At 34.3% G+C, this 22,892-nt stretch overlaps 2 protein-coding genes across 3 annotated transcripts in view; both read left to right on the top strand.

The window, feature by feature from the left end:
* The first annotated feature begins 11,082 nt into the window (after positions 1-11,082).
* LOC112502708 (importin subunit alpha-1-like) lies at positions 11,083-16,016 on the top strand. Of its 2 annotated transcripts, XR_003067748.1 has the most exons (12): positions 11,083-11,454; positions 12,296-12,392; positions 12,520-12,611; positions 12,723-12,854; positions 12,998-13,183; positions 13,397-13,560; positions 13,656-13,734; positions 14,788-14,916; positions 15,030-15,157; positions 15,265-15,643; positions 15,757-15,847; positions 15,922-16,016. XR_003067748.1 is itself a non-coding variant. In XM_025106690.1 (11 exons), exons 1-10 carry the CDS (start codon positions 11,242-11,244, stop codon positions 15,635-15,637), a joined length of 1,593 nt encoding a protein of 530 aa, XP_024962458.1. In that variant the 5' UTR covers positions 11,083-11,241; the 3' UTR covers positions 15,638-15,643; positions 15,757-16,016. The 2 variants fall into 2 exon arrangements, 1 of the variants encoding a protein (XP_024962458.1); XM_025106690.1 differs by having other exon boundaries at positions 15,757-16,016.
* Positions 16,017-19,845: 3,829 nt separating this feature from the next.
* LOC112502713 (kinesin-like protein KIN-14G) overlaps positions 19,846-22,892 on the top strand; it is a 6,917-nt gene continuing 3,870 nt past the window's right edge. Inside the window, exons 1-10 of the mRNA XM_025106698.1 lie at positions 19,846-20,260; positions 20,601-20,767; positions 20,859-21,002; positions 21,077-21,265; positions 21,351-21,410; positions 21,511-21,579; positions 22,009-22,077; positions 22,176-22,250; positions 22,341-22,412; positions 22,486-22,881. Of these exons, the coding sequence (XP_024962466.1) occupies positions 20,137-20,260; positions 20,601-20,767; positions 20,859-21,002; positions 21,077-21,265; positions 21,351-21,410; positions 21,511-21,579; positions 22,009-22,077; positions 22,176-22,250; positions 22,341-22,412; positions 22,486-22,881 (1,365 nt within the window). The 5' untranslated portion in view covers positions 19,846-20,136. The remainder of the gene's footprint in view (positions 20,261-20,600; positions 20,768-20,858; positions 21,003-21,076; positions 21,266-21,350; positions 21,411-21,510; positions 21,580-22,008; positions 22,078-22,175; positions 22,251-22,340; positions 22,413-22,485; positions 22,882-22,892) is intronic.

Raw genomic sequence — 22,892 nt, 5'->3', positions numbered from 1 at the left:
GAGTCTAAGTGCCCTGGGGTAGGAGACCAAAAAGCTACTTTGTCGTTCATGGGATGTCGATGTCCAATCGGGCCAAGCATGAGGCAAGGGAACCTTCGAGGGACAGGAGTGTACGGACGGTACCTTTTTCGGTGAGTAGGGAGGGTGTGTACCTTCTTCAAAGAGGTGGTAGGTGTGGGTACCTTCTTCGGGGATGGATGGTGATCTTTAAGGAGGGAAGTGTGGTGATCTTTGAGGAGGAAGAATGGTGATCTTCTTTAAATAGGGAGGGGTGGTGGCCTCATCGGGGAAGGGCTAGTTATCTTTAGGGATGATATAGGAGTGGAGACCTTTAGAGAGTGGGTCTTCATAACAGATTTAGCAATGGCCCCCTACAAAATGGGGAGGGTCGAAAAGGTTGACGACGGGCTTCCTAAAATAAAAAATCCAATAAGTTGTTGGTGCTTTTCAGAGCTGCCCTCTCGAGCAACCATCGTTGGACCATGCAAGATCATTGAGAGCAACAATGTTAGATGGTAGGTTGTGAGGTGGAGAAGAGGGCCCTTGGAAATGGGGAGAAATTTGTATCATCTTCATCGACAAGTTGATATATCGATGAAGGTTCAATGAGGGTCCTAGTAAATTCAATGGTGTCCTTTTGAGATGACATTATGGATCTATGTGTAATATTGGTTACCCTGGGCTCCAAAGGGCCAAGTTCAAAAACAATCTACGGTTGTGCATTTTTAGCCATTTTGGGCTTTCTAGTCTTCTTGAGGAAGGTAGGAGGGTGAGGTGTTGAAGGTTCTTATGACATCTTAACCTCAAAAACCAATGGCGGAGGTATCAGTGGAGTAGGAACAATATGATCATGCTCCTCTTCTTTTTTGCCTCCATTTACCTCTATAAGAGGAAGGAGAGGGGGCACCACAGTTGGCTTAACATCAACAACCCGATAGGCTTTAGAGCTAGCTCTAATAGCCCGTAGGAGCTCGACGTCTCCCAATGTAGAACAGAAGAATGAGCAAAGAGAATCAAACTTAAGTGTGGCGCCCGATCTATTAAAATAGGCTTCTTCTTGAGAGCTTCATCTCCCAGTTTGGAGACAACCAGGTCAAACTTAACGAATCTATAGGTTGGTAGTTGGTAGATGGTTTTTTTTGTAGATCGACAAGGAGAGTAACAAATGGAATGGGACTTGAAAAGGCCTAAGATGGTTGAGAATCTTCACAATCTCTTAAAATAAGTAACTAGCAAAATCAGTTTTGCAAGGGAAGATTATGACCTACGTTAACTCAACAACATAGATAGGGGATTGATCGTGACCACTAGTTTTTTGGGTGAGGCAATGGATGGTGTGGGTGAAGAAGAAATTCCATATGCATCCCATGTGTTTTTTAAGAAAGTCATCCTAGCTTTTGGCTTGGGGGGTCTTGAGTATAGTTCAAAGCATCGACTATTTCAGCATGCTCAGAAATGGTGGGAAAATCAACATAGCTAGAGTAGGAAGGAAGCTGGAAAACACATCGAATATTAGAACCATCAAATGCCACATCATCAAAAGAAAGAACAAAGGCATGAACTTCCATAGTAATATCATCAATAGCACACGTCAGCCAAAATTTTCCTAGTAGAAAAGTGATTATCTATAGGAAATGAGTAAGATCATGGTAGAAATGAGATTTTCTAAGGAATTAGGCAACATCATGGAACTCAAGGTGGTTGGGATCAGCATCAAGTCAAAAAATGTAGCTGCATGATAGGAATGAGAGGTTATCAAGGGTGGATAGGTACATGAAAATATGTTTTATTGCATCTAAGTGATACTCATCTGGATTAGGTTGGTAACGGGCACATAGATAGGTAGGAAAACATGGTATCTTGTCAGCTCACAGTAAGATAGAGAAAGGAGTCGATCATACCCCTGTAAATTGTAACATTCACCGATTTACCATCGGGATCAACATGAAGTTTGAGGTGTGGTGCCATCAGTGTTCTCATTGGAGAGCAGTTTTTCAAAATTGAATTTCTTCAAAAAAAAATTGATGCGCTTACTTTGATTTATAAAAATATTATTAGATCATTATTTGCCTTAAAAACTTAAGAAGAAAGTCAGTTCTCCCATCATGAGCATTTCATACTCAGGTGTAATTTGTTTTGAGGAAAAAAAAAACTTTTATTGGTCTATATCTCTTACCAATTAAGAGGTTGGAGGTTTCAAATTGTTTGTTTTTGTTTTTTGATAAGAGGGGAAAAGGTCTTAACGTGCTCTGATTGAACAATTGATGAAATCATGTCTTACCATCCTCTTATTCCTCACTTTCTCTCTCAATCGCCTCAGCCCTCCACAAGTTTCTCGATTTAAACCTCCTTGCCTTGTTAATCGTTCTAACCTCTACACTTTGTTTAATCTGTTGTGCTTGGATTCGTTTGATGTTTGGTCTCTTCTTTCCACCGACAATCAAACCCTAATCTTACGCTTCTACACCACCACATCCTCCGTATACACCCTCTTGTCGTTGTCGCCAACAAATATCTGCCACTCCTCACTTGTTGTTACCAGAATAAATACTTTCTTGACATGTTATATCACATATTCTCTAAATGGATCGAATCCTAATTGGTCTAATCGTCCACCTAAGGAGACGATCTTTCTTAATGGTTGTGATTTTGAACATTGGCTTGTGGTGGATAAACCTAAAAGTGGGCCTACTAGAGACGAGAACATTGATTGTATATCAACACCTTAGTGAAACTTGTGGGCAGGTCCTGTTTCAAAGTTTGTATATTTCTTCAACCAATTTAGATTTCATTATACATTGAGTATATGTTTGTCAATTTTTGTGGTGTTCACTAAATGTAAATTATGTGTGTGTGTTTGTATCTCCTGGAAGTTCTAACCACGGATTTGTTATGAGGGTCAATTAGATGGTGTTTATTCAATTTAATGCTAGATTATACACATTGTTAGGATCATATTATGGATGGTTAGTGTTCAATGAGAACCTAAAATTTTGAATATGTTTATTGTTCAATGGTATCCATTTAAGTATAAAGCTAGATCATGTGTATTGTTATCACATATAGGACCATTCTAATTTCAAATATCAAAAGGATTAGCTGAGATTTTACACAATCTTTAAGCAACGCTACTTGATTGGCAACTGGGATCTAAACCGGTTGCAAAGAACTATGCTTACTTTTGAGCTTTCAAGGATCATGCTTGAATTTAAGTAATCCAAAATGGGTTCTTAAGAATCAAATTAACTAGGTTTGTATGAATTTGGCCAAACACTGAATTTGATGGAGGAATTAGGACCAACGTCAAGATATCTTTGGTGGCATGAGAAAGGCAAAGCAATTTTGCAAGTTAGGAGGGCATCAAATGTAAGTCCAAATGCTGTCATATATACTACCATCATTAGTGGATGGTGCAGTGCATGAAAAATAGATTATGCCATGGAGGTTTCTAATAAGATGTGCAAAATGGGTATTTCACCTCATTTGAAGACTATTGAAACTCATATTGGGGGGTTTTGGAGAAGCAAGACAAACATGGAAAGCCAAAGAGTTACTGCAAATCATGGAAGAAAATGATGGTTCCACATAATAATACTATTGAGCTTGTCGTAGAGGAATAGTGTGCAATTGATGTTCATAGTGAAGCTAAGAGGGTTATGTCCTACTTATCTGGTGTAGGACAAGTCCACTTTATTAACCATTTACTCAATAAAATTTGTTTTTATTTATTCTTTTTGTATTTTTAGGATACATGAGCCTGAGAATCTTTATGATGTGTGTATCATTAGCATAGTTAATAATACGTGTACATATCATAGCTAGAGATGAAAATTTTACCCGTGGAGTCGAGAACGAGGGTTATTTTCATAGTCGATGCAAGGTTGGGGCAGGGGCAGGGTCAGGGATGAATACTGATTGTAACAGCATGCAATTCCACATAACAAATAACACATAACTTACATGTATCAAACCATAAAAGGTTTACACATTGGGTCTCTGCATGACAGAATTATGCAATTTAAAATCGAGTTGTTTGGTTCGACCTCTTTAATTTGTTTCTTTTGTTTGTGGGCATTTCGATATTATTTAAGTTGGTGTGTTGTTATACTTAATTTAGCTTCCATGAAATCTTAAAAATTTAGGTTTCGTGTTAAAGTGTATTCATTGTCTAAATTCAGATTCTTTTTGTAATATTTGGTGTTCGTTTTGACTATTTGTTGTCTTATCCATTTTCATGATTTAAATTTAAAAGACCAAATAAGTCCAAATGACATGTATTTCCAAGTAATTACGCGAACATATGCATAAAATGACAATGAACAATCAAATGTTGGGCAAGATCCCAATAAAGTATGCAACATATGCACTTTAATGTTTCAAAGTTGTTCAACAATCAGGGTCGCATAAATTTCTCAAAACTCAATGAACAAGGTTCAATTAACCAAAATCTGCAACTTACAAAACCACTTAATATAAGTCCATATGAGTCAACCAATGACATGTTTCCTCAATGTTTAAGCACTATCAAGTACCAAAGGAATGAGTCAAGTACATCATCCTACAACAACACAAATCATCTTAAGTTAATATTACATGAGTAAGTGTTTACCGGTAAAATTAACACTATTATTTACTTACCAGATAAGATTTTAGTCCACCAAAACGACATCGTATGCAATAATTTACCCGGTAAGCGCTTACCATGGTAAGAGTCATCGCCCTTACTTACCGGGTAAGATTCATGGTCCTTGTCTCACTCTTACCGGGTAAGATTCTTGGTCCTTACCATATTCATTAGGTGAGGTAACATGACTTGGTAAACGCTTACTCAAGTAAGTGTTTGATAAACGGCCCATAAGTTTCCAAATCTCCATCCAACCCAACAATATGCATTTTCTCAAGTTATGAAATTAATGCACTAAAAAGGGTAATACTGCCTAATGATCACCATTACTTATAAAAATCAATAAAATCACACCTACGTATATATCAAAAAGCCACAAAAACTCAATTGTGATAATTTATATCTCAAAAAGCCACATAAGCTCTATTATGAGCGTTAATTGTTCAAGTAAACGATGAAAAACCCACAAGTTGGAAAAATCTCAATTACAACACTTTAAAGGGGTTTAATTCGGCAAAAAATCACAATTCATAAAGGTATATATATCTTAAAATGATCAATATTCAAACTATGCATTTTTCAAACATATGTACCAATAGGTGCGTAAATTTCCCCGAAGAGTTAGATATTTAGCCACCAGTGGTAGAAATCATATTAACTTTGGTTTGTAGTTCAAACTCATCAAATAATCACAAAACTCCATGATTTAGAACTTAAAGATGTCAATAAGGGGTCGTTTACCAAACACGTACCCGGTAAGCGGTTACTAGTAAAATTTAATACTAACATTTACTTACCAGATAAGATTTTAGTCCGCCAAAACGGTTTTGTATGCAACAATTTACCCGGTAAGCGCTTACCATGATAAAAGTCGTCGCTCTCCCTTATCGGGTAAGACTCTTGGTCTTTGTCTCGCTCTTACCGGGTAAGATTATTGGTTCTTACCATATTCATGCGCTTACCGTGGTAAGAGTCATCGCTCTCACTTACCGGGTAAGACTCTTGGTCCTTGTCTCGCTCTTACCGGGTAAGATTATTGGTCATTACCATATTCATCCAATAAGGTAATGTAACTTGGTGTTCACTTACCTGAGTAAGCGTTTGGTAAACAACCCCTAAGTCAAATGATAAGCATTTTCCCCTAACATTTACCCAATTCAATACCCAGTGCTCAAATAGGTTAGTTGTTAGTAGAATTTGTGAAATTTTGATGGTTTTATTTTTCAATATGTTTTAATTGTGCTATTTTATGCTCCTGCTTCTGGTTTCTTTTAAGTTCGAACGTAATCTCATTTCCATCTCAGGAAAGGGGGGGGGGTTACAGTCAGTTTGTAATATATTTTCTTGAAGATTGATTAATATGTATATATATATATATATATATATATATATATATATATATATATACCATACATGTACTGGAATGTTCAAATAAGAAGGCAAAAAAGTTGAGAATGTAATAACGAATGATTTGTATGTATATCATCGGTAAACCCGAAATAATCTGTTTGAAGATGCATATGAAAGTTAGGCAGTGAAAATGAAAGAAAATAGGAGTTTTGGGTAGAATGGTTCTTCATGATATAGGTGTGGATCTCCATTCCTTCCTTTGTCCATGTTGTGGCAGTGAGTTTGAAATCATTGACCATTGTTTCGTCAGCTGCTTATCATCCTTTCAACTATGGAAGGGTGTCTTTAGTTGGTAGGGGTGACGTCTTAGGTTATCGATCTCGGTTGAGGAGTTGAATGACCATGTGGACTCTCATAGACGGGCTTACACCTCCTAAATCTGACCACAAGTGTACGATATCGAATCAAGTAATACATATGGTAAGTACGAGTATCGAACCAAAGGAACTAGAGACCGAGTATCACAATGACTATAGTTACTATTATCTTAATGGTAGATTAAGATTATTTGATTGAATAATTTATTATCTAATTAAACTAAAGATACACCTTGAAGAAATTTATAAAAAACGAAAAGTTGGAAACTTTATTAGGAGAGAAACCGTTGGGAGTTGGAATCACAATGGTTTCCAATAGAACACTTCAGTTGCAATAATTATCAGGTAATTTCAATTAAATGAATAGACACTCACAAACTTTCCTCTTACTCTAAATTGAGTTATAACAGGTTTATCTCTATAAAACTTAAGTTTTATCTCTCGATCTCAACACACGATTTCAGGAATTCATTAAGGCCAAGATTGTAAAACAGCACTAAAGTTTAATTGGTATATCTTTATCCAAATTCTCACATATGAATTGTAAATCTAATTATGAATTACCGCTCCCGAAACTAACTTTATAACAATTAAATCTGAAAGTTGATCAGACTCACAAAAGCATTAAACACAATCTATAAGCTTCATAAATTGAAAACCCTATTAAAACTCACAACTTTACGTGTTCATATGCTTACAAACAAAAGTATTCTATCCCCCAAGATCCAAATATTGGTTCATGTTGGGGGTAATTAAAAACAAAACAAGAAGAGTATGATTCATAGATATAGACAGGGTTTCTTAATCAAAATCTAAAATAATGTACACGCCCTTTTTTGCAGTTCAATACTTACAAACAGTGGTTATATATATATATATATATATATGAAACAATTTCACAACTATATATGAAACAACTTCATCAAAAAAAAGTATTATATGAAACAATTTCACAAGATTAAACAATTTCATGAAAAAATTTCATAAGATTAAACAATGAAATCGACAGATGAAGGTGGTTTGCACGGTTTACACAAATGATGGCGGTTTTCATATGATCACTCCTCTCTCTCTCTCTCTCTTTCTATATATATATATATATATATATATATATATATATATATACATACTAAACTCAACTCCCAATGTATTTTCATACCTTTAATCGCTGCCAAAAATCTGCCAAGAATTCTCCTCAAATTGCCATATATATTGTCTTAAAGATAGAAATCAGAATGCCTCAACCTTAGCTGGAAAAATCTTTAAACATTTGTTAGTGGTCCACGCTACTTTTCATGCGACTTTAGTAGCGTGGTAAGTTGCCCGAGAAATCTCTAACGCGCTTGAACCTTCAAACTCGGGGTAAGAACCTATGGGAGCACTGTTTTGGCTTCCGTTTGGCTCTTTTATGCTCCTAACTCGTTTCAAGGAACACCATGGAGTACATGATTGATTTATGCCTTCGAGCTCAACTAGTTTCCTCCATATTCTTCCATTTCTCTTGAAAAATCGATTCATGTACGAACTTTGCAACAACTGATAAAATAACACTTTGTTTGCTTGGAAACTGAGCGAAACAACTCGAGAAGTGGTACAATAGTAACGCCAAAATTGGCGTTATCAGACTCTCACATTATTTCGTCTTCTAGGCAGCTTATTAGGAATGCAGTAATTTGGACAACTCTCTACTTGATTTGGAGTTATCGCAACAATCAAACCTTTTCATGTGGGTCAATTCAATAAGTGCATCGACTTTTTGCTCTTCAACTTCTTTCCTCCTATGGATCTCAAAACGTGCAAAAACTTCAACATATCATGGATGGAGTGTGTGTGGGGGTTAAGGGTTGGATGGCTAGTTTCTAGCCGGGTTCGTTGTTTGCGAGGCCGTGTTCTTGTCAAAGACCTTCCAGCCTAGTGGTAAAGGCTCCATGGCATAGTCATGAACCCGAGTTCGAGCCCTGGAGGGGAGTGTTGGCGACATTTAAGTGGGGTCATGCTTAGCCTCCAAAATTGCCGGGGATTAGTCGGGCTTTGGCCCGGACACCCTTACAATTCTTGTCAACCCGACCATGTCTTTTCGTTTATCTCGTTTTTGTTAGCTCTTGTTGTTGTTTGTTGGTTATTTGTAGAAGGTGTAGCCATATTTCTTCTTGTTTCCTTTTGTTGTCCAATATATTGCTTTGCCTTTAAAAGAAAAAAAGAAAAAGAAAATGTTAAAAAGGTGCTATATGAAAGAGATGACTCTTTTATCAGGAAAATTAATTAAAATAGTAATTTTAACTGCATTGTTTCATCTCTTAGTCATTTCTTTTCCAAAATAACAAAAATAGACATAGGTCCGCAATTGACAGTGCCATAATTTACGGAGGGGTCAAAGTCTAAGAAAAAATAGAAGTTTCTGAACCAGGTCTGCGATTATAGGGACCAAATATATAAATTTGGAAAAACACAACATAGCTTGTAACTAATTTAGATATTTAGTCCCTGCAATTGCGGACCTCGTTCAAGAAGTTCTCTTTTTTTACACTTTGACATCCTCACAAATTGTAGATTTATCAATCGCGGACCTATAACTATCGCCTATGGCTATTTCGTTGTTTTGGAAAAAAATGACTATTTTAATTAATTTCCATTTTTATTATTCGCACCAACAAGAATCTTTAAGAATAAATTTTAAGAGAAAAAAATATTTTTATTAAATATATTATAATAATATAGTTAATCTTATAATCTTTAAAATGAAATAGTTGTTGGAGTTAAATATATATATTTTTAAAGATTTTAATTTTCTATTTTAAGAAAATTTATTAAAGATTTTGTTTAAAACATAATTATCATTAATATATCAATTAAATTAGAAGGGTACTTGCATAATGTAGCGAGATATATCTCAATTTTAATGTTACATTTTATTCTGTCTCAATCGATGTTATAATACGATTTTATATGGTATCGAAAAAGAGATAGTGTTTTTATTTTTTAATAAAATAGAAATTTAAAGGTATCATAAAATTTGAAAAAAATACATCGATTTTAGCACCAAATTAAATATTTAAAAATTCTTGTCTTTTGTATAATTTCTTTAATTCTATTTTTAATTATAATCTAATTTAGATTTAATAACGAAGTCATTTATTTTTGGTTTCATAATATAATTCTTTTATAATAATAAGATTTAGTATTTTGAATTCAATGTTTATCCTAAATATATTTTAAATTTTTATATTTAAAATGAAATACTTATCCATAATTTGATTATGTTTATCTGTAGTTAGTTACACAAGTTCAAACATAAAGTTTTAATAAGTTGTACATACGAACAATTTTACTTGTAATCTTGAATTTCAAGTAACATGCATCAATAAACAATACTTAATGCATAAAAAATGATTTTTGAAAGTTTTTGTCAAATGCTTTATCTATACTATCTATACTATCTTATTAAGCAAATTTAGCAAAAGTCTTAAAGTCTTAAAATACTAAATGACCAAGATACCGTTTATACTACTCTTACATCACATTTTCACTTTTCACCCCATTCTCTTCTCACATACACTCACCCCCTCACATATACTCACCCTCTCACAAACCGATTTTTTTAAAATTATAATTTTAAATTTATACTTTATACCCCTATAATTAGTTAATTAATTTACTTTACGTCATTTACTTTTAAATGTTTCATTTTAAATCTTTATTAAATTAATATACATAATCGTATATCAATTAAAACATATTTAAAAAATACATTTTTATTTTAACAAGGTACACTATTATAATCGTCTCGTTAATACTTTCGAAATGAGTCTAATATTGAATAGTTTTTGACTTAATTATATTATTATATATACTGTAAAAAAATATTTTTAATATTTACGATTTATATTTTTATAGTTATTTATTTATATATATATATATATTATATATTTTGGGTCAGACTGTCCAAATTGCACTGTATAATATGTTCTGAATTAATATGTTATTGGGTTTTTTTGAAATATATATATATACATGTATTAATTCAACCTTAATCTGAGTTTCTGGACAAGAAAGAGGGTAAACAGTTGAACTTTCATTCTAAAACTCATTTTTTTTTGTCTTTTCATGACTTAGGATCTGTCAAATTTGTAGTTTTCTTTATTGGTTTTGAGTGTTTATCTTAAAACTGAAGTTTCTTAGTTTTTTGCTCTTGATGTAAATCGAACACATTGTGGAGTCGTTTAAATATGTTGGATTTTAAATATATTGGATTTTATACTGTCATACAATTTTTTCCGTCGATAATCTGTAATTGGAATCATAACTCTTATTTATTCAAATTGTATTAATATGTAAAAACCAAATGTAACATATATCATCGTTAAATCTTATCTTATAAAACTAGTGAAATTTCAAAATCGTTAAAATTCATGGCTCCTGCCGCATTGCACGGATACACAACTAGTAATATAGTATCGGTAATCGAAAATGTGTATTCTTCATTAAGAAACTGCCTTAATTGCCTCAGGTAACGTTATTATTAAGAGATTTTTGGATGGATAATACTAAATCTTATACAAAAACTAAATCTAAAATTTATTAATAAAAATAATAAACCAAATCTTTCACCAAAATTTAATTCCGTATGTTTAAATTCAGTGTAAAAGGTATGAAATTTGTTAGAAGATGCAGCATTTCCATTTCCATTTCCATTTCTGTTCTTCTTCAAAAGCACAAGTAATGAGAAAACCCTAAAACCCTATTGGAGAATCTTTCTCTTCGCCCCGCCCGTCTCTCACTCTCTCCCCCCTCAAACCTTCTCTCGCTCTATATAGACCTCTCTCGCTCTGCAATTCATCCATACTTGACGTATTGTGAAAACCTAGGTTTTTTCTTGCGGGCATAGCAACCATGTCGTTAAGGCCTAGCGCGAGGACGGAGGTTCGCCGGAATCGGTACAAGGTGGCGGTCGATGCCGAAGAGGGACGCCGGAGGAGAGAAGACAACATGGTTGAGATCCGTAAGAACAAGAGGGAAGAGAGTTTGCAGAAGAAGAGACGCGAAGCACTCACTGGTAGTCAGTTTTCTGTACCTGTTCAATCTGCTTCCGCAGCCGAAAAGAAGGTACTTGAATCTTGCAATATGGTCGTATCGTATGCGATTGAGATGTCTCTCTATAGTAATTTCTTTAATATGCCGTGATGTGTTTGGATTTTTAGGTTTTCTGTTTATATAGGTTTTAGGAATCGTACATCGATCATTTCTTATTTTGGATGAACCCTTGATTTTGTAATTCAGGTATCGTTTATGTCAATGAACCATGACTGCATGACCTAGTTTCCGTTGTAGTTAAATAGTACCCTACTTTCTAGGCTCCACTGAAAGGACATACTGTTTAGAATTTTCTGGTCAAGAGAGCAATCTGTTTATCAACCAAGTATTGGGTGAATTATCATTCTAGAAGGTAGTTTTGTTCCTTGATGTACAAATCAAGAAATATATGTCCTCCGTCGTGAGTGATTTTTGGTTTATTGTGGAAGCTTCAAAGTGTCCCAAGGGAGCATGGAAAGGGATTCGAAACTGGGACCTTGCACTTTGTGAGGAAACAAATGACCAATGGGTTCTTCCTTGTGGAGTTGTGGTTATGGAAGAATTATTCTAATTGAAACTATGATCGACTATTTCTTGAACGGAGAAATTTTAACTACTTATCAGTTGTATTTCTATAACTGTATTACTATAGATCTCTTATGTGTTTAAAAAAGGAAGACCTAGCTGGGTGCATTTGGCTTGTAAGTAGATATTGGTTGGTTGTTGTACTCTTTTAGCATGTAATAATTACTCTATGAAATAGACGTTCCATCATTTGAATATATATTGCGCACGTCATCGTAGAAGTTTGCAAGTACATGTTATGAACTCCTGATATAAATGTTGCCTTTTACTGTGATTGTGATGATTGCAGTTAGAAAATCTACCTGCAATGGTTGCTGGAGTTTGGTCTGATGATAACAATATGCAGCTTGAGGCTACTACTCAGTTTCGTAAGCTGTTATCAATAGGTATGATATGGATTTCCTTTTATTTAATATGTAAAGAAGGTTATATTATTTTTATCTCAATAAACCATTCTTACTTTTCGCTATCAGTGTTGTTAACATGTCTTGTTTATGATATTTTTCTAACCAGAACGCAGCCCTCCCATTGAGGAAGTTATCCAATCTGGTGTTGTTCCTCGTTTCGTTGAGTTTCTTGTGAGAGAGGATTTCCCGCAACTACAGGTGAGATAAAATGTTATGTGATTTGGCAATCTTTTACTTCATTTGAACATACACAAAATTATTTAATGTCTGTTGTGTATGTGTGTGTGTATATATATCTATATGGTGCAGTTTGAGGCAGCTTGGGCGTTGACTAATATTGCTTCGGGGACATCTGAACACACAAAAGTGGTGATTGATCATGGTGCTGTGCCTATATTTGTAAAACTTCTTGCATCTCCAAGCGATGATGTTCGAGAGCAGGTATGTTCTTCTAAAGTGTGGTTTGGATTATTTCAGTATTCTATGTACACTCTTTAATTAATGATAAGCTTGTTAAGCATATACCACTCTTGTGTTTTTATTCATTTTGGTAATTGGAAGGAGCTTAATGTGTATGCATGCAGGCTGTATGGGCGCTAGGGAATGTTGCCGGTGATTCCCCTAAATGTCGTGACCTTGTACTCGGACAGGGTGCTTTGATTCCGTTGCTGGCTCAGTTAAACGAGCATGCGAAGCTATCTATGTTGCGCAATGCTACGTGGACRCTTTCCAATTTTTGTAGAGGCAAGCCGCAACCCTCTTTTGATCAGGTTGGTCTCAAAAGACGGATGCTTGTAATGAGCCACATTGTCTTTTATTGCTATAGACTTCTGTTTTTATGTATATGTCATCCACATGCTGATTAGCTGTATCTTTTCAGCAGCCATATGGCATATTAAACTTCATTGAGCTATTGAAGAGCCATTCATTATTTTTAACCACTACAACCTGCTATTAATGACATTTTCTATTTGTTTTGACAGACCAGACCTGCACTTCCGGCTCTTCAGCAACTTATTCATTCGAACGATGAAGAAGTTCTGACTGATGCTTGTTGGGCACTCTCATATCTTTCAGATGGTACCAATGATAAAATCCAAGCTGTAATAGAAGCAAATGTATGTCCAAGACTGGTTGAGTTACTCAAGTGAGTATGGTAATAGTTTTTTTGTCTTGTTATGATATATTTTAAGCCTGTTTAGTTTCTTATGTTCTGCTATTTGGATTATATGGGTGTTTCAGTCATCCTTCTCCTTCTGTACTCATCCCTGCTCTTCGTACGGTTGGGAACATTGTTACTGGTGATGATATGCAAACTCAGGTACTGATCTGAGACTACCACTATAGTAGTAGGTTGTTACAATTTTGTTCTGTGAGATTTGAGACAATTTCACATAATCTATCATTATGCATTCTATTTGGCCATTTAGTGCTATCAGGAATTTGATACAAGTAATACCTGCTTTGTTCTCCATTATTGTCCTCATTCCTGGACAGATTTGAAAAAAATATCTTTTACCATCAAGGACTATTTATCATTTTTTTAACTATGTGAACTCACATAAAAAGTTAACTTTTTCTTTTCACTAAGTTGATTAAACTAAGGGTTGAGCAGTCTTTCTTGTAGTCAAATGGGCTGGTCTTTTTTAGAATGAGGACATCGTATGGTGAACATCTTAAAAAGGACAGTGGGACTGCTATTTGAGAACAGAGGGATTGATGTTTGCTTGTTTCTTTTATCTGGCAGAGGCCTACATTTGAAAATATGTTGGGAATTTCTAATTCCTTAGAAATTGTTGCATTTATTCTGGCAGTCTTCAAATGTTGGCCTCTGCCAGTGGCACTTTATTTTTGGTGGTTCTGCTGAAACTTTGATACTTTTTTTGGAGTATCTAATTCACCAATCGACCTGTGATTAAGCAGATAAGGGTGATTCAGGCTTATTTCAACTGGGTATTAACCTGTAATAGAATTAGAAACCGGTTTTCTTGTTCTTATATCCATTTTGTCTGGCCATTATCCATCAGTATAGATCTAACAATGATGGAATATCTATTCGATGTAACAAGTTATACATAATTTGGATGTCATCGTTGATGTAGTTTATATGTACAAAAGCTGAAGCAGATGATGTCATTTGCTATGTTGTGCACATAACATGGATATTCTAAGAAATTGTTTATTTATATATTGCTATTAAGAAGACCCTATCAGTTTATGACTTGTAGTTATTTTTGTTTAATTCAAATTATTCTATACAAGTTCTCTTGATGCTGGCAGAAACTGATACTTTCTAATCTCTTATGGAGCTTGAGACGGTAATAACCATTATATATTAGTTGACCAATTTCATTCGTCTTTGTATGTGTTCTAGTATATCATTAATCATCAAGCACTGCCCTGTCTTCTGAACCTGTTGAGCAATAATCACAAAAAGAGCATCAAGAAAGAAGCTTGCTGGACTATATCGAACATCACTGCTGGCAACAAGGAGCAGATTCAGGTTAGATTTCTGCACTGGGATTGTTGTCCAGCTCAACTGACTAGATTTAACTATTAACCTTGTTTCAGTAAGCTGCAATTTTTGACCCGTCTGTCTATTTGGTGATTCTACAGACTGTCATCGAAGCAAATATCATCGGCCCTCTTGTTTATTTGCTTCAAAATGCAGAATTTGACATAAAAAAGGAGGCTGCATGGGCTATCTCAAACGCTACTTCTGGTGGAAGCCATGACCAAATTAAGTATGATTCCTGGGCATGGATTTTTGCTTTTCTCCCTTTATTTTACTAGTAGGTTTCTGAGTATCAATGCGTTTCTTCAAATAATAGTTTATCACTGAATATTGCAGGTATTTAGTTACTCAGGGATGTATCAAACCATTGTGCGACCTACTCATCTGTCCAGACCCGAGAATTGTGACGGTCTGTTTAGAGGGGCTAGAGAACATACTAAAGGTGGGCGAAGCTGAGAAGAATTTGGGACGATCAGGAGATGTGAATCTTTTTGCACAAATGATTGATGATTTTGAAGGATTGGAGAAAATTGAGAACCTACAGAGTCACGATAACAATGAGATATATGAGAAAGCGGTGAAGCTTCTTGAGACATATTGGTTGGAGGAAGAGGATGATGCAATGCCACCTGGTGACACAACCCAGTCTGGTTTCCAATTTGGAGGTGCTGATGTTTCTGTCCCCTCTGGTGGATTCAACTTCAACTAATTGAAGGTATGTACTCAATTTCACTTTTACTTCTGTTATGCATGATTGAGAAGCCATTGAGAATATACAAGAAATAGTTTAATGTCAGGTTTTGTTTAAAGATGTATATATGTTTTCAGGTAATTTGTTGTTGAAGTTAGGGTGTCAAGACATGTCTATGTTTTGTGGTGCTGGTCCTGACTCCTGACCTGAGTATTATAGTGTGGGATGGTGAGTGAAATCTTGATGGATTTATGTAAAGTTATATATAAATTGGGATTTATAGAGGTTTTTTTTTGCTGCAGCTTGTGTGTCCTTTTTGTCACCAATTCCAATTCCTTAAATGTGTTTGTTCTACATTTACCTATCAAGATTGTTGTTATTGAGACAAATTTTTGGTTTTGTTCTCTCTCCATTCAAAGTATGATATTCTTATTTGTTTGCGTCTATTTTGGGTTTTTCAAAATAAAGTTTCTGCCGCATCATCCTCACATGTTTGTAACTTCACATTCCATTTTCACAGGTGAAGATGCTTTTAGTATGTGGTTGATGTCATATGTATATTTCCAACATCAATATATATATATATATATATATATATATATATATATATAGAGGGCTGTAAACGAACATGAACGGAGGCTTGTTCATGTTCGTTCGTTTAACTTAACCGAACAAACAAACGAACACGAACGGTAAACGAACGGAAATCTTTGTGTTCGTGTTCGTTCGTTTAGAAATCAGGTATGTTCGTGTTCGTTCGTTTAGAAATCAGGTATGTTCGTGTTCGTTTATGTTCGTTCGTTAACATGTTAAACGAACGAACATAAACAAACGGACTAAACGAACATAAACGAACGGGCTAAACGAACATAAATAAATATTATTTGAATTCAAAGTATATAAACAAAAGATTGTATATTAAATTTAATATATAAACGAACATAAACGAACGATATAAACGAACGTAAACGAATGGTAAATGAACGAACGTTCACGAAGATAAATGAACGAACGAGACTCTTGTTCATGTTCATTCGTTTAACTAAACGAACAAAAAAATTTGTTCATGTTCGTTTATTTATTAAATAAACGAACTTTTCGCCGAATGGTTCACGAACGGTTCGTTGAACGTTCGGTTCGTTTACAACTATATATATATATATATATAATTATGAAGTTAATAAAATATTAAAAAGCTAGGAAAATGTCGGAACCTCAGTAATAACCAAGATTCTTATACACAAACTCAAAGAGGTTGAAGTTCTTATAAGAACTCTTTACAATGATAGTTTCTACAAACCCTTTCACTTTTTGTTTATAAAAACATTGCATTGGAATTGCTCTTAGAACATCTCTAACAACTTCTCCAAAATGAAGAAAATGAGGATTTTGAATCAATATTTTGTTCCAATAGCTTTTTCAAAACTATCTTCAAAATAAAAAAAAAGTAGAAAATAAAAGGTTTTTTTTCTTCAAATATGAAGATAACCTCAAAAATGATTACCAAATGAGATACCAATAAGAAACTTTGAAAATAATTATTAGAGAGAGAAATAATATATTACTAGATAAATTAAATATTTTAATATCATACTCAATGTTGTATTCTCTACAATGAGGAATCAATTGGATTTATTTAATTATAATTCATGCTAATCATTAATTAAACGAACACGAACACGAACACGAACGGAGGCTTGACTTGGCTTCTTTTTTCCTTTTCGTCAATTTAACGTTGTAGACAAATTTTATTACTTATAATGTATGATTAGTAACTTATCTTCTATGTTTCCGTTACCTATGAATGTTTCTGCAATCGTAGATAAGAAACAGATTTACAAAAATCGTTTTGTTTGAACTTTATTTTGTATTGAAATACGATGGATTCATTCGTCGTATACTGAAGATGCTTACCATCGATTTATATACTTAGAAAATAAATTTAATTAATGATTAGCATCAATTATAATTAAATAAATCCAAGTTTGCATTTATATAAGAGTTAGGGGCTGTTTACCAAACACTTACTCGGTAAGTGCTTACCAGTAAAATTTAACACTATCAGTTACTTACCGGGTAAAATTTTAGTTCACCAAAACGGTATCGTATGCAATAATTCACATGGTAAGCGCTTACCATGGTAAGAGTCGTCACCTTCACTTATCGGGTAAAACTCTTGGTATTTGTCTCGTTCTTACCGGGTATGATTCTTGATCCTTACTATATTCATCTGGTAAGGTAACGAGACTTGATGTTCACTTACCCGAGTAAGCGTTTGGTAAACGGCCTCTTATTTTCAATAGATTCTCCAAAATGAAAATGGAACTTCAAGATCTCTAAAACAAAAACGCATTTGAATTCAACGGATTCTTTATTTTAAAGACTACAACATTAATTATATTATTAAAATATTTTGTTTATCTAGTAAGATATAATTTCCCTTTCTAAATATTTAATTTCGAAGTTTCCTATTTGTGGAAATATACTTGAAAAATATTTCTCTTGTTGGAGGATAAATGTGTCATCGTCAAAAGGATATGACAATATATATATATATATATATATAAATATATAGATAGATATATTAGAGTTAAATTACGTATCTCATAATTATCTCTTTGTAAACCCTTCCTAATTAAAGCGATTATGATTGATGAGAATGGACGGTTTTTCTGATTCTCTATATCGATTGTTCCACGACACGTCATTACGTTCAGTCAGGCAATTCAATAATCAATTTTCGAATTTTTGTTATCATCAATCAATTACTCCATCTATTCGCTACTGCAATCCAACTTTTAACCCTTGAAGTCAAGCTCAAACCAATCAAATATCAGCACATTACCCTTGTGGTTTAGGAGTGCCTTTTGAAATTTAATAATGACAGGTCATTCTTTTTAATTTGTTTATTTATTTGATTAATAATTTATTAAATATGAATTCTTACTTATTAGTGTATTACTAGAGGAGTACTCGTACAATGCAGCGAGACACATCTCGATTTTAATGTTCTATTTTATTTTTTGTCTCTGTCGATGTTATAAGATGATTTTATGTGTTTTTAAGAAAACAATAATGATTTTATTTTTGAATAAAATATAAATTTAAAGATATCATAAAAATTTGAATAAAATATATCAATGTTAATATCAAATCAACTATTTAAAAGTTCTCATTTTTTATAATTTCTTTATATAATTAATTTTTTAATTATATTTTAATAAGTTTAATAATCAAATAATTTATTTTTGGTTTAATAATATAACATTTTATGAAGATAATAATTAAGTAATTGTATGATACCGAAAGATTTTGTTAAACGAGCGTAAATAGTCCTAAAGGTTGTAGGGACTTAAGTAATCCACGTGATTCCCCTCCTACATCGAAATCTAAAAGTCTCTTGCGATTTATTTTAAAATATTGAAATATTCGGATATATCATTATGAGCAAAAGATGTATGCAAATACCAACATTTAACAATTCTATACTGTCGTGATAATGAAATTTCATGCGTACGATAATTTTTTTTCTGTATAAAATAAAATACCTGATCTCTTATTTATGTCAATGGTTGAACCAACTCGTCCCGAATTTCATATCTTGAATTCAAAAGGACTCGAATACCACAGGTGGGCATCAGATGTAGAGACTACCTTTATTGGAAAGGACTACAACTACACAATCAACCCCACTACTGACCCTAAAAATTCAGAAAAGGTATAAGCAAATGGCTTAATTTTCTTAAGACGACACATCGGTCTCAACCTTACGCACCCTGGTAAAGATATTTGGTAACACCCACCCTTACGCACTGCGCTTGATATGGTGCTTAAGAATCATAATGCATTTGACCAAAGAGTTGTCACATGACGTGACATGGTTATCATATGTGGGACCCACTATTAAAACCAATTTTTTTTTTTGCAAAAAGACTTCTGTATGCACCATTTAGTGCGTAATGCTAAATGATGAGCTAACTTTAGAAATATCATTTTTGTGGGTTATTTCGATAAATTTAATATCTTGGGGGATTAGTTTTGTCAAGACCCCAATAAAAGAGGGGTAAATAGGTAATTTAGGCAAAAAGATTGGCCTACGCCTTTGTAAATTATAAGCCGTTAGAGGTTTCCTTCCATGGCGAGAGGCGCGGAACTCTCTTTATTTCCCACCTTTTGTAACAACCATCCTTTTTTCCTCCCAAACATACACATAGCAGTTGCTCCATCAACAACATTCTTGTTCAAAAATTAATTAATAAAACTAATAAATAAATCAAACACAAAGAGGAAAGAGGGTCGATCAACAAACCACAAACTTGAATTTTCTATTTTCAATGATTCTTTCTTTGCCTCTGTACCCCTTCCTCTTTGTTTATCACTTTCGTTCTTCATCCTTGCAACATGTTACGTACATTTCTGCACGGGTAGTATTCAACAAGTGTCATAGGACGCAAGAAGTTGAGTTTTTGTGATCGAAAGGGTGTTAGGATTTCTGGGTGTCTTTTCGTTTAAAAGATATGGCGGGAACTGGTGACAAATTAGAGCTCTCTGTGGCGGCAATGGTTGAAGATGTTCTTCTGGAGCATGGGAAGGAATTATGTGCAGTCAATGCATCCAGGAATGATGCAAAAGCAAAAGCTGGTAAGTTTCTTCTTTCTATCATCATTTATAGAAATTATATACAAGTAGTTGGGGTTCTTTGAAATGTACGATCGGTGTTTAATTCCGCATATCCCATCATCTCAGTTTTCACTTTCTCTAGTTAATTTTAGGTTTATTGGGTATTTTGTTATTTGTTTTGGGTAAAGTATGGATTCATGCCTCGTGGGTGTTTGATTTATTGTCAGCTACTGGAATTTCATTTCATACGTTGCATGTTGGCGTTGTGTGTGTGTGTATGGGTTATTCGATTTTGGGTTAGATATGGCATTTTGATTTTGGTAAAGAGAAATATGATTCTGGGGGTATTTGCAATTCCCAGCAACAAAAAGAAATGAAGCAACACGATGGCTAAGAAAGATGGTAGGTGTGGTGGCTGCAAAAGATTTGCCTTCTGAGCCTTCAGAAGAAGATTTTAGGATGGGGTTAAGAAGTGGGATTATCCTTTGCACTGTGCTTAACAAGATTGAACCTGGTGCTATTCCTAAAGTAAGAGTTGTTTTTTCCGATGATCTTTTCATATGGTAAGCAATTCCTTTTTTGACAATTAAAAGGGATGTATATATGTTGGGTCTCTCAGATCGTGGAAGCTCCCTTCGATTCTGTTATTGTACCTGATGGAGAACCTCTATCTGAATGCTTATACTTTGACAATATCACAAATTTTCTTGAGGCCATAGAAGAAAGGGGACTTCCATCTTTTGAAGTCGATGATTTAGAACAGGTACTAGAAATCAAACCCCAAAATCATATGCAGTGCTCCTTTATTTATCTAGTTATTTTGATTGTAACATGTAGTGGGGAAGGTTACCAAAAGTCGTGAACTGTGTACTAGCCCTGAATTCATACAGCAACTGGAAAAAAGAAGGTGGAAACGGGTCATTTAGGTATGATGGGAATCCAAAAGCCTCTTCAAAAAGGAAGCAAATTGTTCGTAAGTCATTGGATATGGATAAATGTGATCTTTGGAAAGATGTTAAAGATAAGGTTAGTGTGCTTTAGTTTTTCTTAACAAATTATGCAACAAGTAAAATCCTTTGATGATTAATTGAGTTATTCTTCTATTCATAAGCCACTTCACATGCGTATTCGTGATCTTCTTTCGGATAAGAAGCCAGAAGATATTCCTGTGGTGAGTTATAGATGTTTTCTTAAATCAAAGGTTCTCTTTAATACAGTTGTTTCACAAGCTCAAGAAAGTTTATATATCGGCTCTTCCCCTTGTGCCACAGGTTGTTGAAATTGTGTTACGTAAACTCATAGAGGAGTTTGAAAAACGATTGGAGAGCCACAAAGAAAAGGTAAGCAGTTGTGCATACTGTTGATGATGAACATTTGCACACATACATATGCAAGGGTGGGTTCCGGTGAGAAATCAATTTCATGAGAAGCACTTTGTTAATGGATGTTCACATATGTTGACATGTTAACTTTCGTTAACATTTCATGTTAAAGTATGTTAACTTATGTTAACATTTTCATGTTTACTTATGTTAAGATTTCCATGATTATTATAACGTTCCTACGCTTGTCATGAAATTTTTACTTCTCACGCAATCCCAATCCATGTATGCAAACCCTGGACATGAGTCCTTAGGATTGATTCCTACGATGTGCCATCAGTTCTTTTTGCCTGGTTCATGTGGAGGGGACACTTTGCACGAAATGCCAAATACCAAAGCTCATAAAAAGGAGGTCGTATATAATTGATTGTGTTGTTGTTTTAACAGATGCGTCAAAATGCTATTGCCAAAGAAAAGAGTGAGGCTCTTGCTAGAGCTCGTAATGAGGAGATAAAGGTATAGTCACGACTAGCATCTAATTTCTGCATAACTTTATAGTAGTTCCCTTTCACATTTTCTGATTCAGCAAAACCTTTAATTTCACCTCATGACAGGCATCCCCTAGGGATAGAAATAAGGAGATGGAATTGAAAATGAGATCAAAGTTGAAGAAAGAGGAATTCGTAAAGGTATAGCTTTGAATAACTCCGATTTCTGTGTAAACTTATATGCACACTACCACTGATTCAAGAAAAATCTTTGATTCACCTGCATGCCAGCCAATCACAATGCTAAATAATGACAAGGAAGAAAATGCGAGCTCGGAAAACAAGACAAATGAAGAAACAAAGGTATGGTTATGACTAAGTTCCTATTTCTCCATAAGACACCACTTACTGACTCAACACTACACTTGGTTGACAGTCTTTTAGTGAAATAATTAAGGAGATGAGAAGGAAAGCAGCTGCAAATGATATAAGTAACGAGATGGAAAAGAAAACACCCACATTTGCCAAGAAGTTTCCTAGTGATATAAATAACGAGACGCCAAAGAAAGCAGCTACAAGTGATGGGATAGAAAAGATAGCAAGCATATTTGCCAAGAAGTTCCCTATTGATATAAATAACGAGACGCCAAAGAAAGCAACCACGGATACCACTAGTAATATAAATAATGCCACAGAAGCCAAGAAGTCCATTAGTGATATTTTTAACCAGATGGAAAAGAAATCAACCACAGAAGCCAAGAAGTCCATTGGTGATATTTTTAACCAGGCGGAAAAGAAACCAACCACAGAAGCCAAGAAGTCCATTAGTGATGTTTTTAACCA

The sequence above is a fragment of the Cynara cardunculus genome, unplaced genomic scaffold (genome assembly GCF_001531365.2).
Source record: "Cynara cardunculus var. scolymus isolate 2C unplaced genomic scaffold, CcrdV1 Un_Scaffold_1804, whole genome shotgun sequence".
Lineage (NCBI taxonomy): Eukaryota > Viridiplantae > Streptophyta > Magnoliopsida > Asterales > Asteraceae > Cynara > Cynara cardunculus.
The sequence above is the reverse complement of the archived record's forward strand: the minus strand, read 5'-3'. Positions and strand labels throughout refer to the sequence as shown.